Raw genomic sequence first — 17,878 nt, 5'->3', positions numbered from 1 at the left:
CCAATCAGCCCATTGGGAAATGCATACGATTGGAATGGCGGGGTAAGACCCCTATGTTAACGATGGGTTGTTGGTCACCCACACGACCAACTGGCGCCCTGAAAGTACCGAATGCAAGGACGGCCGAAGGTAATAGGAAGATAGCTATCACGATCAGCCCATCGTGGTAGGTGAATCCATTACAGAAGTAACTGCGGCTATGGATAAAATCTTGAAAAGTGGTAGGTGCCCGAAAAATTTGCAAACTGATAACGGGAAGGAGTTTTACAACAGCGATTTCAAAATACTTATGAAGAAACGGGGTATAAATCATTACTCTACGTACAGCACGTTAAAAGCATCGATAGTTGAGCGTTGGAATCGAACATTAAAAACTGAAATGTGGAAAAGATTTACATTGAACGGTAGTTACAAATGGCGAAATATGCTTCAACAGCTTGTGGATGATTATAACACACGGAAGCATCGTACTATAAGAATGCGTCCAGCTGATGTGAAACCTGAGCATGCTGAGCAGCTACTCACGACTGTATACAACACAATTAAGATCATTGGACGTTCCAAGTTCAAGGTCGGTGATTTGGTGCGAATCAGCAAATACAAGAACGTGTTTGCTAAAGGGTACACAGCGAACTGGACTACTGAAATATTTCAAGTTACAAATGTGCCAAGGACAAATCCAGCCACATATTTACTTAAAGATTTTCATGGTAAAGATATATATGGAGGATTTTATGAATATGAGCTCCTAAAAACAGCTAATCCTAATGTACACCTGGTAGAAAAAGTGTTGCGTAAGAAAGGGAACAAGGTTTATGTAAAATGGTTAGGTATGGATAAAACGCATAATTCCTGGATAAATAAGAACAATGTTTTATGATAATTTATGTAATATAAATATTCTTGTATTTAAAATAAATAGGAAAGACATGTTTTTTATATAATATAATAAATACACAATTATTCTTTTAGTCTATAATGATCCCAAGGTAGAGTGGCTACAGTACCAGGTGTGACAAAACGCTTATCATCATGCGGATTGAGAGCAATATTTTTCTGTGTAATTGAGAAAACTTTATGTAATTTAGATCTAATTGAATTTTGTTGCGAGATTGTACATTGAAATTATTCAAACAATCCTTGTAATCATCAAAAGATATGCTTCTATCAACAACATAACCTTTGACACCTTTAGCTTTTTTGATAATTTTTGTACAACCCTGTACTATAAAAGTATACATTTTTGATCTCAGTCCAATGAACTCCGTCATGATTTTACCATTATTTTCATCCTTTATTAATCCTGGAACCTTTTTATTAGCCAATGGTAAGCCGAATTGATTATCAGAAGGATAATCGCTATTATCAAATTTCGTAATATCATTTTTCATGACAGAATAAACATCATCACATTCGATACTGTATATCAGACTGTCCGTGTCAGTATACAAAGCTCTACATTTGCTACCAAATGTAGGAAACATATAATCGTAATGAAAATCATACAAACAAGTCTTAGAGATATCTAAAATACTCATGCCTACGTACACCGATTTATCAAATTTCGCGGATAATTTCCATAATTGTATTGCAACCAAATTCTCATTGAATATTGTGCGACTGTGAAAATTCGGTTTAGAAATCAATGCTTCTGCTCCGTATCTTCCCTCCCACTTGGTATCGAGTTTCACATCAATTCTATTCCTTACGTTTTCCATAGTTTTACCGAATACTGCGTTGTTCATTAACTTAAAGAGATTCTTTTCAAAATCGTTTTTCGATTCTGTACGTAAACGTGTGTTTAGCTCAATATATTCGCGTAGCCAGGTGGACTACTGAAACTCTAAACCTCTGAGTATTCGCGTTAATCTAATACCGTTACGTATACATTGCTGTAATACACGATAGAGTATAACGTAACGTATCTTATCGTTTAGAGTTGCAAGTAGTTTCTCCTGACGTGAACCTTGCGGCTTTCCACGCACCGGACAGAACGGTAGGTCGGAATGTTTGTCGTGTAGCTCACGTGGATATTCCAGGTCAACCTCTAAAATGTTACCTACGGATGAATCTTCAGGTACACTATTAATATCAAAATTATCAACATTTTCGATCCATCGGAATCCATGTGTAGGTAGAGGTTGACACATTGCCCAACCATACAAATTATTTACATCGTAGTACATTAAATATTTGCTTGGTTCAGCTGGATCAAAATCCTGCATGTATCGATTGTTGGCTCTTTCATAGCGATGGGACCACTGGCTCAAACCACCGCGTATACCACGTTCAATAAAAAGTAACATATCTACATCTGTGAAAAGCTCCAGTTTAATTCCTGTATGCTTAAGCATCGCATCCCAGGTGAAGCCTGGAAGCGTATAATAATGAGCAGGATCCAAATTATAATTTACCATACAGCTATCACGGAAATTCTCGAAAATGTCTGCCAACAATAAAACATCAGTCTTTAAATATAAATCACTGAACTCCCCAAGTGTTCGGATTTTGAATTTGGTCCATACATCTTTAGCATGATTATATGCTTCTTCAGTTATATGACTATCAGACAATCTGTTGTAAAACAACTCTCGTGGTGGTAAAGTTGTTTCCCCCAAACGATTTATACTATCTATGTAATCGTAAGGAAAAATACCTTTCCTTGTAAGCATGCTATATTGTTCTTCCGTTAAACCAGGAAACTGTGAAACTAAGTTTTTTAGCTAAGATTCCACCAAATATGAGCTCAGTTTATCTAAATTTGATGCCATAAATTTAAATGAATCGATAAATCTCAGCTGAATATTATAATGATGAAGAAATTTACTAAATGAAATGTATTTTTCCTTATGTACAGGTAGCAGATGTACAGATCCCTCCAACAAATTCGCGATCGCTTCGAAAATTAAATGTTAATCGTAGCCGGACAAATTATGGAAAATTATTGGAATAACATGCGAGTCTTTAAAGTTTAAATTGCAATTATTATGTGCCGGTCCTCTGTATTTACCCGTTAAGTGATCGTGATCGCGAATTCGAAGTTGATTTGGAAGAAACGGCTTTTTGCATATATGACAGTTTGGGACACTATTGTATCGTCGCACTTGGACGAAAGTAATAAGGCTTCCGCTGTTGGTTGCCTTATTTTTATTTGGTGAGGTTTCAATGATTACACTTTTGGTTTGAGCTAATTCTCGAGGAGGAAAAGAGCTATTGCCCAAAAACCCCCTCAAAATTCGATAAATTTTTATTATAAAATTGTGGTATATTACACCGTGTCTTCTAGGTTCGAACGTAACGCTTCGTCTAGTCTCTAACGAACTCGCTTATCGTCCGCCCTTCTCCGCTAACATCACGTGACCATCAGTGGCGTCACCGTCATACAACGCGCCACATTCAAATTCAAGCCATTCATTCATATACACATACAATTTGTTTATAAATTGTTAATTTAGATCCTTCGACAGAACAGCCTCCCCCACCTTGGTAGCCAAGCGTACAAGATGTTACATTATATTAATTCTCGATTATTATTCGATAGGTAAAGGACACAATAAACGCACACAACGTTTCACAGTGGAGTTGGCCGTTTTTACAGTAGCTGACCTAACAATTCCATCATCTCCGCTATGAGTTTCTATGACTCTACCAAGATTCCAACTCATGCACGGCATTCCCTTATCCTTGATTAAAACGATGGTATACACTTTTAGGTTGGGTTCAGTCGAAGTCCATTTTTGTCTTTTTTGTAGTTCATGTAAGTATTCTAGATACCATCTAGACCAGAAATGTTGGCGAGCTTGTTGTATCAATCGCCATGATGATAAACGATTTTGTGGAATAGTGGTTAGATTTTCTTCAGGCAACATGTTAAAGGGATGTCCAATTAAAAAATGAGCTGGCGTCAGAGCCATTGGATCGTTTGGATCTGAAGAGATCGTACACATTGGTCGCGAATTCAATACCGCTTCAATCTCAATCGTAAGCGTATTAAGCTCTTCAAACGTATACAACTGTGCACCGATAACTCGCTTAAAATGGTGTTTAAAAATTTTTACAGCTGCCTCCCATATACCACCAAAATGAGGGCTGAGTGGAACATTAAAATGCCATCTTAGGTTTTTTGAATTTGCGAATTCGTGTGTTTTATCCTTAAATGTATTCGTGTCGAGTAAGGCATATAATTCTTGAAGCTCGTTGTTCGCTCCAACGAAATTTGTACCGTTATCTGTATAAACGTTCACAGGTGAGCCTCGCCGTGCTATGAATCTTCTCATAGCAGCTAAAAATGCCTCGGTCGTCATTTCGCTAACAATCTCCAAATGCACTGCTCGTGTAACCATACAAATGAATACACTAATGTACACCTTAACCTTTCCTCGATTTCGAAATTTTCGTTCCTTTATATAAAAGGGCCCGCAAAAATCAATTCCAGTATTATAAAATGGTCTCGAACCTTGGACACGACATCTAGGTAAATCGGACATTTTGTAATTTACAGATTTTACGGCAAACCGAAAACAGACTACACATTTTCTAATCACTCGCCTGACTTGATTTCTTCCATCAAAGATCCAATACTTCTGTCGTAATGCACTGAGTGTAGTTTGAATTCCAGCATGGTGGTTGTCAAAATGCACCTTTCGAATAATCAAATCAGTAATATAATTGTGAGTTGGCAAGAGTATTGGATGTTTACTCAAATATTGAATATCTGCCCTTTTTAAACGTCCGCCTACATGCAGTACACCGTCTTTATCTAGGAATGGATTGAAAAATGCTAGTTTACCTGTAATATTCGAATTTGATTTTTTAAGCTCCTGTATTTCTAGTTTAAACTGCAAAGTTTGTATTATTTTAAGAATTCGTGTCTCAGCTTCTAATAGTTCTTCAATAGCTAGAGAACCCTTAAACTTACACGCGGTGCGAAATCTTAAACAATAAGCTATTATACGAATTAATTTATTGTATGATGAAAATTTAAGAAGAAATTCCGGATAAACTGCATGGACAGCTAAGCATGATGCTTGTCGCAGATCAGGTACTTCAACATCCAGGATGGTATTCAATTTCGAAATTTGTCGTTTGTTGTAACGTTCGATTTGTGCCGACTGAAGTGGCCAGGATGACTCCTGCTCCTGTAAAAAGGAGGGACCTAGAAACCACTTGTCGTTGTGTATAAATTCGTTTGGTGTTTGTCCACGGGACAGAGCATCTGCTGGATTGTTCCCTGATGAAACGTGCCGCCATGAGTTTACATTTACTAATTTTTGTATTTTAGTTACCCGATTGGCAACGAATAATTTTAAGCTTTCTGGAAGAGTATGTAACCAACATAATACAATGTTAGAATCAGTCCAAAAATGAATTGAATTAGGTGTGAAAAGAAATACACGAATAGCTTCGTCATATAAATTAGCTAATAGCAATGCCCCACAAAGTTCTGCCCGAGGTATCGTAATTTCTTTAATTGGGGCGACTCGAGATTTAGCGCATAATAATCTACAACGAATCACGCCATCCCTGTTACATGATCGAATATAAAGACACGCCCCATATCCCATTTTGCTCGCGTCGCAAAATCCATGCACCTGAATATCAACTGCATCATCAATCAGCAAACGTCTTTCAAATGAAATATTATTAAGAGATTCTAACTGTTTAGCGAATGACGACCATTTCGTGTGCAGCTCACCTGGAACCGATTCGTCCCACGATATTTTATATTTCCAAGTCATTTGCATTATAACTTTAGCGTATAAAATAACTGGCCCCAACAGACCCAAGGGATCATAGATCCGCGCTATTTCGGATATAATATTTCGTTTCGTGATTTTGTCGGATAATCGCACTGGGTTTACTTTATATAATATCACGTCTTTTTTTGCATCCCAGGATATACCTAAGGTTTTGAGAATTGAACCTTTGTCAATCACAAATTCTGCATGAACTGATTTATCGACCAAATCCTTTAATGCCTTTTCTTCGTTAGAGGCCCATTGCCGTATGTCAAAACCACCTCTTGAAAATACTTCTATAACCTCATTTCGAACCGAATAAAGCGCTTCCATAGTGTCAGCACCAGTCAACAAATCATCAACGTAAAGATCGCGTTTCAAAATACCAGCCGCTACTGGAAAATTCTCTGATTCGTCATCTGCCAACTGGTGAATTGTACGTATAGCTAAAAAAGGTGCCGCAGACACACCAAAAGTCACCGTATTTAATTCGAATGCCTTAATTTCGTTATTAATACGCCAAAGAATTCGCTGGAATTGTCTGTCTTCCTTGTGGATCATAACCTGACGATACATTTGTTTTATATCAGCAGTTAAAACGTATTTATGATGACGAAATCGTATTAAATGTTCAAATATTGTATCCTGTATAGTAGGCCCTACCATTAAAGTAGTATTCAATGAAACTCCCGAGCAACCCCTTGCCGAAGCGTCGAACACTATTCTAACCTTAGTTGTTACACTGCTGGGCTTAAATATTGCATGATGCGGCATGTAGTACGAATCATTTGATTCTTCGCAAACTTCTGACATATGTCCTAGCTCTAAGTATTCCTGTATGATAGAGGAATATTCTTGTTTTAACGTTGGATTTGCATTTAATTTACGTTCTAATGCGTACAATCTTAGCAGCGCAACAGTACGGGATTCAGAGAAATCTTTTCTAATATTATCTCGAAATGGTAATCGAACACTATATCTACCATTAATATCGCGTTTCACATTTTTTATATAATGTTGCTCGCACTCTATCTCTTCCGATGACTGTGATTTTTCTTTATCATCGATTTCTTCAATGCGCCAAAATTGACTAATCTGTTTAGCCAAATCAATTAAGTTACACACTGCATATTTTGCAGGTTTGTTTACAGACATCCCCCCGCTAATCGTCCAACCAAGTTGCGTTTTTTGTAGGTATAAATCACTGAAATTGGTAGACAAATTAATCTGACCCACCGATAACAATGATAATGTAGTTCCTGAACCGATAAGCAAATCTACTGAACGTGGTATATGAAACTGTGGATCTGCCAAACGTATGTTTGAAGGAATGCTTACAAGATGTCTCGGAAATGTTTCTGCTGGTAATTTTTCAGCGATACATGGGATAGTCAGAAAAGTTAAAGTCTTTTGAAATTCCGAGTGTGTTGATTTAAACGTAATTGTCACGGAATGTCTAGACTTAGTATTCATAGAATTGATCGCGCTTATGGATAAAGTACATTGACGCATCAGAAGTGATAGTCTGCTTGCAAAATCATCAGTTACAAAATGTGCAGTAGCACATGTGTCCAATATTGCTCGTCCATATATATATTTCCCATGATTCGTTAATACGCGTACAATTGCACTCATAACTAGTGGTTGTAAATTGGGAATACGTGACATTGTGGCTAACGTAGATGCCATAGGTATTAGTCATTTGTTTTTATCTATAGATAATGTTTCATTAGACGTATTAGCGGTATTATGTTCTATATTCGAATCACCCTTTGCATCTCTATGTATGTGAAGCAGCGTGTTATGATTTTTTTTACAAATTCGACAATCTGACCGTTGCCAACGACCGGTATGTTTACGTAAACAATTCTGACACAAGTTATTTTTCTTCACCACCGCAATACGTTGAAGAGTAGGCAAAGCCTGAAATTCTCGGCATTGATACAATAGATGCGAGTTTTTGCATAGAACACAAGTACGTTGCGCATTAGTTACAAAGGCAGAGCCTTTATTGTCGTATTTACCTTTTTTCGCTTGTGAATGCATTTTGGAATTCTTAGTATTATCCGAATCAGATATTGGATATTCACGCTTTGAAGCTCTTACCGCAGTTTGTGATAAAAAATTACACAGTTTCTTGAACGTCGGAAGTTCGTCATTCGATAATTCTAACTCCCATTTTTTGGCAGTTTCATCCGGTAATTTTTGTTCGATAAGAAACACTAACATATCCGTTCCGACTTGCGCGCCTAAGGATTGCAACGAACTTTCATGTTGCTGAACCATGTCCGCTAACTCTATTATTCCGTCATGTGTCTCTTCCTTCAATTTCGGCAAATCACAAATCGCTTTCAAGTGACGAGAGACAATTAATCGTTTGATTTCGTACGAATCTTGCAAAAACCGACGCGCCCTTGAATAATTTTCAGGAGTGTTTTCATATATTGCTATTTTCTTAGCCGCCTTACCAACTAACGCCGCCCGTAAATAAATTAACTTTTCCACGTCATTGAGGTCCGCTCGTTGATCGATCATGGAGTCGAAGGTGTTCTTGAAGGAAATCCACTTCTCATACGTGCCGTCGAACTTCGGTAAATCTGCTAGTGGTAGCTTTACACGTTTTGATGTTCTTGCTGTACTCGCTTCTGATTCCCCGTTTGTTGATAGTTGACCTTCACAGCCAGGTTGTCTCACTATCGTTGTTGAGTCTATCATGCCTTTTATTTTTGACGCTAAGGCGAAATAAGCATCTTGCACTTCCGTGAATTCTGTTGAATACGTTACACCATCGTCGCCTTCTAGCAAGTCCGTATATGAATTTTCAAAATTATCATATTTTTCCGTTATTCGGTTCATACGTAATTGTAGATTTATAATATCTAAACTGTCTTTCGCTAACAAATTTGATAAATGTGTTATTTGTGCTTTCAGTATTGTTTTACACTTATTGTATGCACTCACTCTTTGCTCAGCCATTGTATTTGTCAATAAACTCACTCACTGATCGTTTACGAATTTTCACCAACAAACCTCACAGGAGGCACCAGTAATTATGTATCGTCGCACTTGGACGAAAGTAATAAGGCTTCCGCTGTTGGTTGCCTTATTTTTATTTGGTGAGGTTTCAATGATTACACTTTTGGTTTGAGCTAATGCTCGAGGAGGAAAAGAGCTATTGCCCAAAAACCCCCTCAAAATTCGATAAATTTTTATTATAAAATTGTGGTATATTACACCGTGTCTTCTAGGTTCGAACGTAACGCTTCGTCTAGTCTCTAACGAACTCGCTTATCGTCCGCCCTTCTCCGCTAACATCACGTGACCATCAGTGGCGTCACCGTCATACAACGCGCCACATTCAAATTCAAGCCATTCATTCATATACACATACAATTTGTTTATAAATTGTTAATTTAGATCCTTCGACAGAACAACTATAGTGCCTCAAGCTTTCGCTGACACTAAGGATTGACATAGGTACTATAATCTTTAACCTATAGCTTACAATTTGTGCAACGCTCTCAAGTTCACGTACAAACCACTCGATGCAGTCAGTACCTCGATATGAATTGTAACTTGAGAACGATGAATCACGAGAACTTTTTATATAATACCCTACACTAAATGGTACATGTTTTTGATAACTAATACTATTACTGTTATCATCAGATTGGTCAGTCTTCTCCAATATACACTCTAAGTCTGCATATATGACAAACGGCACTCGTTCACAATTCTTAACGTTCTTAAATGATAGCCAACGGTCTTTACCTTCGCTAGGTAGTACAACACGCAGGTTATCATTGAGCTGCTCACAATGATGCTCGTGCAACTTTAACATCTCCACTGTGTGAAAATAGTGTAGACACCTAAAAAAAATATTAGAAGATATATATTAAAATAACTGTACTTTAATATTGGTAGTAAAATGATTGTGCTAATATTTGGTAGTTCTATCATTATGTACCGATCACAAATATGGTAAACGTGTCCTTTCTTCGTAAGCTGTGAATATAATAATCTGGAGAGGCTTGTTATACACATGAAATGTGCAGTCCATCTTCATCTGTAATCATTAAAAGGTTGACATGTCGATCTCTCTTTTTCTTAGTTAATTGTAGAGGTGCGACGTTTACACCTTCTCTCCCCTGATGATCATCCTGCTCCTCCAAGGTGAAGGTATTGACCGAAACATCATTATCAACTTCAAATTTCGGTATCTGATTTAAAGTGGTGGGAAACGTTATGCTTCCAACCTTTAAAACAGATCGAAAATCAGGATAAGAGGATGATCGACTGACCACAGCAGGTGGTTGTGCGGGATACAACGATGCAGTCACAGACCATGCAAAACAAGCATTGTTACTTGTTTTTACATTTATCACACCTTTTTTGCACATGATAGAAGATGGTAGCTGAATTAGACACCCTGCTTGCAGGGGGTTGTAATGGTTCATGTTGTAATGGATTCTTCTACCACGATGGGCTGATCGTGATAGTTATCTTCCTATTACCTTCGGCCGTCCTTACATTCGGTACTTTCAGGGCGCCAGTTGGTCGTGTGGGTGACCAACAACCCAGCATTAACATAGGGGTCTTACCCCGCCATTCCAATCGTATGCATTTTCCAATGGGCTGATTGGTAGTGCACAGAGGACGGTACGGAAGCCTGGTTTGCTCAGTGTGCTAGGTTGTGGAGAGAGGGGAGGGTCCCTTACAGGTAGCCCGAGCCTCGCGACAATAGACACACTCTCCCACCCACCCACTCACACATGTGAGGGGAGGTGAGGAGACGAGAACATTATCGAGATCTTTTCTCATAGGGGACTATCAGGGTGGTGCATCCCCGCAATGCCCAAGTCCGCGGTGCCATGCGCGTTGCCATGGACTTAGCGGCGGCACCCGGCATGCAGCAGAAACCTACCATACCTGCACAGGTCCCTTATGCATCGATAGCATACAGTGTGTTCGTTGCGTAGGGAGCAAGCTCACCTCACGCACCCGGACACACTCATCGGTGAGCCGGTGTGGTGTACGTCCGCCTTGCGCGACGTCCCAAGCCCGACTCACTCTCTTATTTCCCCCTCCTCAGGGGACTAGAGAATTCGCCTTTCGCAGGAGTCCCTGTGCCCACTTCTCCTCGTCTCAAGCCACCAAGTTACTTGGCACAGCCCTGCCTTGCTCGCTTGGTCGGCTTGGACTTTTAAGTAGAGCGCCGGTCTTTTCATCCGGTCTTCTGACGGTCCACAGGGATGTTCCTAGACGGTACTTTCTGTCCACTCGGAAACCTATGCACCGAGTCGGTAATGTAGGGTTTGAAATAACCACTACTAATCGTTAGCTTTTCTTTAATTTCTTTATTAAATCCGGTATCTTGATACGTAACGAGAGAACCTCGTTACATACCCCCCTCCGTAACGGAGGTTTCGACCCGAAACCGATACTTTCGAACCTAGTTCGCGCTATCCTTGTTAAGGGTCTACTTTTGGCGGTATTTCTGGCTTGTAAGGCTTGATGTCAACTGTTGACATTTTTCCAACCATTTTGCCTGCCAGATCTGACAGTTCAACCACTGTCTGCGATAACTTTTTAGCAATCATGAACGGTCCGGTGAATGGTTTATTCAACGCGGCCGATATATGCTTTGCTGCATTCGATAGCTGTCGGTTTCGAATTGGAACTAATTCGCCAACCTCGTATTGCTTTTCACGACGGCGTAAGTTGTAAGGCTTAGCCTGTCGTTCGTGAGCTTCGTCGAGAGCATGCTTGAAAACCAACCTTAAGGTTTCTAAGCGTTTCATTGTCGCTAGCCACTGGTCGGTAGGCTGCGGAATGATATCGGTATCGCCTTCTAATTCACGCTTCGTCGACCTTGCTGCTTCTGGTTCTCTCCCAAAATTCGCAAAAGCCGGTGTAGATTGCAATGAATTATGGTGGGCCGTATTGAATGCAAATTGGAACGCACTCAAGTGACGATCCCATTCTCGATGATCAGAATCGAGAAAGGCCCGTATCATCATTTTCAGGCTTCTATTAACCCTTTCTGTTGGGTTTGCCTGAGGGTGGTAAGGAGGTGTTGTCGTTTGCCTCATACCCGTTAGTTGTAACAAAGCGTTTTGTTCGAGATTGGGAGGAGCAGAAAATGTTGCGAAGTAGATTCCGCATTTCTCTGTTATATCTCCCATCTCTATTGCGCTCACAATAGACGGCTAGACCGACAGCGTCTAGTCGCTCTATCTGTCTCTCTCTCCGCGGCGCGCTTGCGCGTCTTCTGGCCCTGGCGCGTCGCGGCCGCGAAGCGACACTACTTGCGCGCTTGGCCACTAGGTGGCCAGCGCCCGCGGCAGCTCTCTCGCTGGCAAGATTAGTGTCGCGTAATTATATAGATGGGTCCTTGATAAGGACCCATCGCACCCTCGCCTTGCTCGACCGCTGTATAGCAGCAGCAACCGCAGCAACGAAGCAGCTTTTGTTCGCCTCCACGGCACTTAACTGACGCCTCAACGGCAGCGCCTCCACTTGGGCAACTTTTTGGGATACTTTGGTAAGTATCACCCACCACCCACTGCCTACCAAGAGGGGACTACCCCTCTGCGGCACATTCCTCCCTCCTTAAGGGAGATTTCTCCGGGGACTGCCCGGGAGAAATTCAACCCTCTCCTTCCCCTCCACACTGCCTCCGAGGACTACCTCGGACCCAGTGTTCCGACCCCCAAGTCCAGGGCTCTCGACGAGTCGGGTAGTGGGAGGGGTAGAATTCACCCTAGGGGTTGGGGTGGCTCGGAGCCACTAGAGCTCTTGGAGAAGGCGGCCGAAGGGCAAGGGGACTTCCCCTTCCCTAAAACCACTTCTCCAACTTCGCTTCCTCCCGGGGCTGGGGATTTTACTAGGGAACACCCTAGGGAAATTGTCCAGTCCGGGAGCTTATAAGTCCGCGCTCCTTTCTGGGGAATTCTAGTCTCTGGGGTTCTTGGGAAACTTCGTCTACCGAAATTCCCTAGAATTTGACGACGACAAATTCCCTAGGAAGACGATCATTTTTAACTTAGCGGTTCTTTTGTAAAAATATTGTAAACTTTTGTATATATTTATTTATTAAATAAAAACTCTTTTACCACATAACCTGGCTTTGAATACTTTATTTTAGAATAAGGCCTTCCTTTCTGACCACAGGTTCGGAGCCAACTTGAGGCACTGTTTCGCACAAATTTTTGGTCCTTCGAGCCGGATATCCGGCAAAAAACGTTCGAAGTGCATCAGTGTTTTTAAGTTGGAGATTCTGACTGGGTTAAGATTGTGGTTTGTTCTGGAATAGAGATTCAAGATGACTACGCCTAGCTCAGGGGAATTACTAGAAGCGATCAATTACGTGCCCATGATTCGGGATGAATTCGTTCGGTTGGTCGTTAACATTAAGAAACGTGGAGTACGCAACTTCACCCTCCCTTTCTTGGAGGATAGGCTTGCGGCCGTCGAGAAGTGGCTTAAGGTGTTGCATAAAACTCACGTTAAGATCACTACTCATACTAAACCGGCTGAATTAGCTAAAATGGATTACGTAACCGAAAGCTGGTATGAAGCGGCCCTTGATGCCCATAGTGACGCAGAAGAATACATCCTAGGACATTTAGATGAACTTCGCTCCAATCAGGTGATGCCAGCATCAGGTCCCACGGCGCCTTCAGGCGAAATAAACCACATTAGGCTTCCAATTATCGATTTGCCGAAGTTTTCCGGGGATTATTTAGAATGGAACAACTTTTATGAAACATTCAGTTCCATTGTTCATGAAAAGGCATATGTCTCCGGACGAGACAAGTTCCACTATCTAAAATCTTGCTTGCAAGGTGAAGCGGCTACGGTTATTAAATCTTTAGCGATCACCTCCGAGAACTATGAGATAGCATGGGACACTCTAGTAGCTGGGTATACTGACAGACGAATGATCACGGATACGTTCTTGGACCAGATCTCGCAAGTCCCCACGCTTCGGGGTGACAATTTTAAAGTTCTCAAGGAAGTTAGGGACTCGGTCACGGTTGCGCTCAACGCCCTCAAAACTATGGGTTACGGCGTCGATCATTGGGATCCCATCATTGTTCATTCACTGAAGAACAAACTGGATGACACCCTCCGCTTGGCCTGGGAGATGTATCTGGGCGGCAGCAAGGATTATCCCACCTTTCTTCAATTTTCGGAGTTTCTAACGCGTCACATTAACTCTTTGCAATCATTAGGTAACAACCCTAAAACTTCCAAAAAGGAATCGGGGAGATCCTTGAAGTCACACGCTACTAGCGTGAATAGTACCGGTTGCGCTCACTGTGGTAGTAACCATTTCTTGTATCAGTGCAAGGACTACCTTGCATTGACCCCTCAGGCCCGTTCAAAGTTCGCATTTTCACAGAATCTTTGCATCAACTGTTTGAGGCCCGGGCAAAGTTGCTCCAATTGCTCTTCTTCGTCACGATGCAGGAAATGTAGTAAAATGCATCATACTTTATTACATTTTGACAAATCTGGCACCGGGGGGAGCAAGGCACGGGGGTCTACCCCCGCGGTCAACTCCTTTCCCGAGCCAGAACCCTCTAGCTCGAATACTACAACACATCTTAGTGTTTCCCACACCCGATCAGTGCTTTTGGCCACCTTTTCTGCCAGAATCGACGCTCATGACGGTTCTCGTATTATAGTCCGCGGTTTAGTTGACACGGGCTCCGAAACTTCCTTTATTTCGGAAAATCTAGCTCAACAACTACGGGTATCACGAAAGCGTGTCAACGCAACCATTCATGGCGTCTCTCTGAATTCGGCTCAAAACGTTCGAGCAGAGGTACAGATTACGCTTCATTCTCTATCACGACACGGGGTCTCGTTGGACGTAACTGCATTGATCTTACCAAGGATTACTCAGTATATGCCTCCGACTTATTCTCCGTCGTCCTTTCCAGCACTTAGCAAAATTGATCTGGCTGATAACTTCGCTTCAACCAGGGCTCCAATTGATGTGCTCATTGGTGCAGACTATCTGGCAGCATTGATGGAAGGCCCGTACATGCATTCTCCTGATCATACGTTGCTTGCTCAGCGGACTATTTTTGGGTGGATCGTTTCGGGGATCGTACCCAAGGCTGGTCGCTCTCATAGTGTCACGGTGCATCATTGCTTTGAGGTAGAAAAAACTCTTCGCGACTTCTGGGAACTGGAAGAAGTTCCGGAAGTCAAACCCATGTCCACAGAGGACTCCCTCTGTGAACAACATTTTGTGAATACGGTATCACGCACCTCGTCAGGTCGTTTTGTCGTTGCTTTACCTTTTCGATCCGACATCGAGAAGCACAGCTTAGGTTCTTCCTCTCGGGTAGCAGAGAACACCTTAAAACGAATACTTCGGCAATTGGAAACCTCTCCAGAACAAGCTGAAAGTTATTCTCAATTCTTACAGGAGTATCAAGTGTTAGGACATATGTCTCCTGTTCCTTTGAACTCTGATTTTCGCGTCTTTCTGCCTCATCATGCAGTTTTTAAGACCGAGAACCAGAAAACAAAGATTCGCGTTGTATTCAACGCATCTTCTAAAACCTCTACTGGCGTCTCGCTTAACGATACGTTATTCATTGGACTCAAGCTCCAACAGGACATCACGCGGATCCTAATGAATTGGCGTTCCTTTCGATATGTAGGCGTCACTGACATTGTTAAAATGTTCAGACAGATTCTTGTGCGTTTTGAGGACCGCAAGTATCAGAACATTTTATGGAAGTCTGATTCCGGTGAGCTTCAGGCCTTCGAACTCAACACGGTGACCTACGGTACTGGACCGGCACCTTTCCTATCCTCGCGAGTTTTGCGCGAATTAGCTTACATGGACGGAGCTAACTTCCCTCTCGCGCAGGATGTGTTATTAAATTCTACTTATGTAGACGATATACTTTTTGGGGCCCATGACTTACAGCAACTTAGTTCGGTCAGGGAACAACTCATCGCTCTACTGGCAAAAGGGGGCTTCTCCTTAAGCAAATGGGCATTCAATCAACCGGGGTCTTCCCCGCTTGAACCTACCGAGCTGCATTCTTTCTTTGAGGATCCTGCTGGATCAAGTAAAGTCTTGGGCATATATTGGGATCACGGGGATGATAGCTTCCGCTTCCGTGTTTCTCCTTCACACATTGGTGTACTAACCAAACGCATCCTCTTATCAGAGAATGCTAAGATCTTCGATCCATTGGGATGGATTTCTCCAATAGTCATCACTCTAAAGCAGTTAATGCAATCCACCTGGTTGCTTAAACTCTCTTGGGATGAAGAAATTCCTGAGCCTATTCAGTCAAAATGGCTCAAGTGCTATGAGCATCTCCGAGACTTACAGACTTTACGGATTCCACGGTGGACCGGACAATCACTTACTACTGGAAAACGCGAATTAATTGGATTTTGTGACGCCTCAGAACTTGCGTACGGCGCAGTCGTTTATGAACGCCTCACTAATGAGGACGGTAAACTCTCGGTACATTTAGTAATGTCCAAAACAAAGGTCGCTCCGATCAAGACCACTTCAATCCCTCGTCTGGAGTTGGTCGCAGCTGCCCTTCTAGTCAAGTTATTGGTTCACGTCAAGGGAAGCTTGGTCGGGAGTTGTGATGCGATTCGTTGCTATTCGGATTCGCAAGTCGCGTTAGCCTGGATAGCAAAGCAACCTGTGCATTGGAAGACGTTTGTGGCTAATCGCGTTTCATATATCCAAACACATTTATCGGAAGCCAGTTGGCATCATGTACCCACTAAGTTGAATCCTGCAGACTTGTGCTCAAGAGGAACCAGTGCTCAACAGTTATCAGAGGACTCACTTTGGTGGCATGGGCCTGCTTTTCTCCGTGAGCACACCGCAAATCCCGTTCAGGTCTTTGAAACCACGGAAGAAAGTCGGAAGGTAGCGTTAACCGCTCAATTCGACACAACTGAGTGTTGGTTTTTTGATAAGTTTTCGTCTTGGTCTAAACTGGTCCGAGTTATGGCCTATGTTCTTCGATTTGTCCAGCGGACCAGGAAAACCGGCCAATGGGAGGACTCCCTCCTGTCTGCATCGGAAATTCGCAGTTCGATTGAAGCCTTGGTAAAGGCTGTTCAACGATCACACTTCGCGAGCGAAATCTCAGCCTTGAATCATGGGTTACGTATACCGTCGCGGTCAAAGCTTCTTTCCTTACATCCGGTCATTGATTCACAAGGAATCCTAAGAATAGGGGGGCGGCTTCGGAACGCCGAAATTTCTGAACAAATGAAACACCCCATTATTCTTCCGGATTGCCACTTAACGGCCATACTCATTAGGCAAACGCACCTAGATACACTTCACGGGGGGCTCCAACTAACTTTGTCCACGTTGCGACAAAAGTTTTGGGTCGTGAATGCGCGAAATCTAGTAAAATCATGCGTTCACAAATGCGTCACGTGTGTTCGCGAACGCGCTAAACTCGGTAACCAGCTTATGGGATCACTCCCTGCCGCTAGGGTTTCGCGAAGCTTCACTTTTGAACACACCGGAGTAGACTATGCTGGGCCTTTCTTGGTTAAATTGCATCACGGTCGTAACGCAAAATCCATGAAATGTTACGTGGCAGTGTTCGTATGTCTATCTACCCGTGCTGTTCACTTGGAACTCGTTTCTCGATTGGATACCGAGGCCTTCCTCGCTGCGCTGTCTCGATTCATTTCTCGTCGTGGAAAACCCGCCGTTATGTACTCAGACAACGGCCTTAATTTTCAAGGAGCGGATGCGGAACTAAAACGCGCCTACCGATGTGCCTTAGAAGCCGCCCGCGCTCAACCCACCGAGTCCATCCGTGAAATCGAGTGGAAATTCATTCCGGTCGCTACTCCCCACTGGGGCGGTCTTTGGGAAAGTGCTGTAAAAAGTATGAAACACCACCTGAAACGCTCCCTCGGAGTTTTCGTGCCTAATTTCGAGGAAATGACCACACTACTGACTAAGATTGAGGCCTGCCTAAATTCACGACCTATATCGCGGTTACATGATGATCCAGAATCGTTGGACGTACTCACTCCGGGGCATTTTTTGTCAGGACGGGCGTTAAATTCCCCACCGGAATTATCCACCTTGGATTTACGAGAATCATCAT

General features: G+C 42.3%; 3 protein-coding genes across 3 annotated transcripts; all 3 read right to left on the bottom strand.

Annotated features, from left to right (window-relative positions):
• Positions 1–960: 960 nt before the first annotated feature.
• On the bottom strand, positions 961–3,419 carry LOC136784760 (uncharacterized). Its single transcript, XM_066745648.1, has 5 exons — positions 3,352–3,419; positions 2,955–3,210; positions 1,877–2,723; positions 1,119–1,783; positions 961–1,056 (listed from the first exon to the last, which is right to left on the bottom strand). The coding sequence occupies exons 1-5, from the start codon at positions 3,417–3,419 to the stop codon at positions 961–963; spliced, it is 1,932 nt and encodes a 643-aa protein (XP_066601745.1).
• Positions 3,420–3,446: 27 nt separating this feature from the next.
• LOC136784759 (uncharacterized) lies at positions 3,447–7,427 on the bottom strand. The gene is made up of 2 exons (XM_066745647.1): positions 3,564–7,427; positions 3,447–3,482 (listed from the first exon to the last, which is right to left on the bottom strand). Exons 1-2 carry the CDS (start codon positions 7,425–7,427, stop codon positions 3,447–3,449), a joined length of 3,900 nt encoding a protein of 1,299 aa, XP_066601744.1.
• Positions 7,428–7,436: 9 nt separating this feature from the next.
• LOC136784758 (uncharacterized) lies at positions 7,437–8,714 on the bottom strand. Its single transcript, XM_066745645.1, has one exon. It carries the CDS (start codon positions 8,712–8,714, stop codon positions 7,437–7,439), a length of 1,278 nt encoding a protein of 425 aa, XP_066601742.1.
• Between the last annotated feature and the right edge of the window lie 9,164 nt (positions 8,715–17,878).

Source organism: Prorops nasuta, unplaced genomic scaffold (assembly GCF_024137725.1).
Source record: "Prorops nasuta isolate Cenicafe-Biocafe unplaced genomic scaffold, Cenicafe_Pnas_1.2 PNAS00068, whole genome shotgun sequence".
Classification (NCBI taxonomy): Eukaryota; Metazoa; Arthropoda; class Insecta; order Hymenoptera; family Bethylidae; genus Prorops; species Prorops nasuta.
The sequence above is the reverse complement of the archived record's forward strand: the minus strand, read 5'-3'. Positions and strand labels throughout refer to the sequence as shown.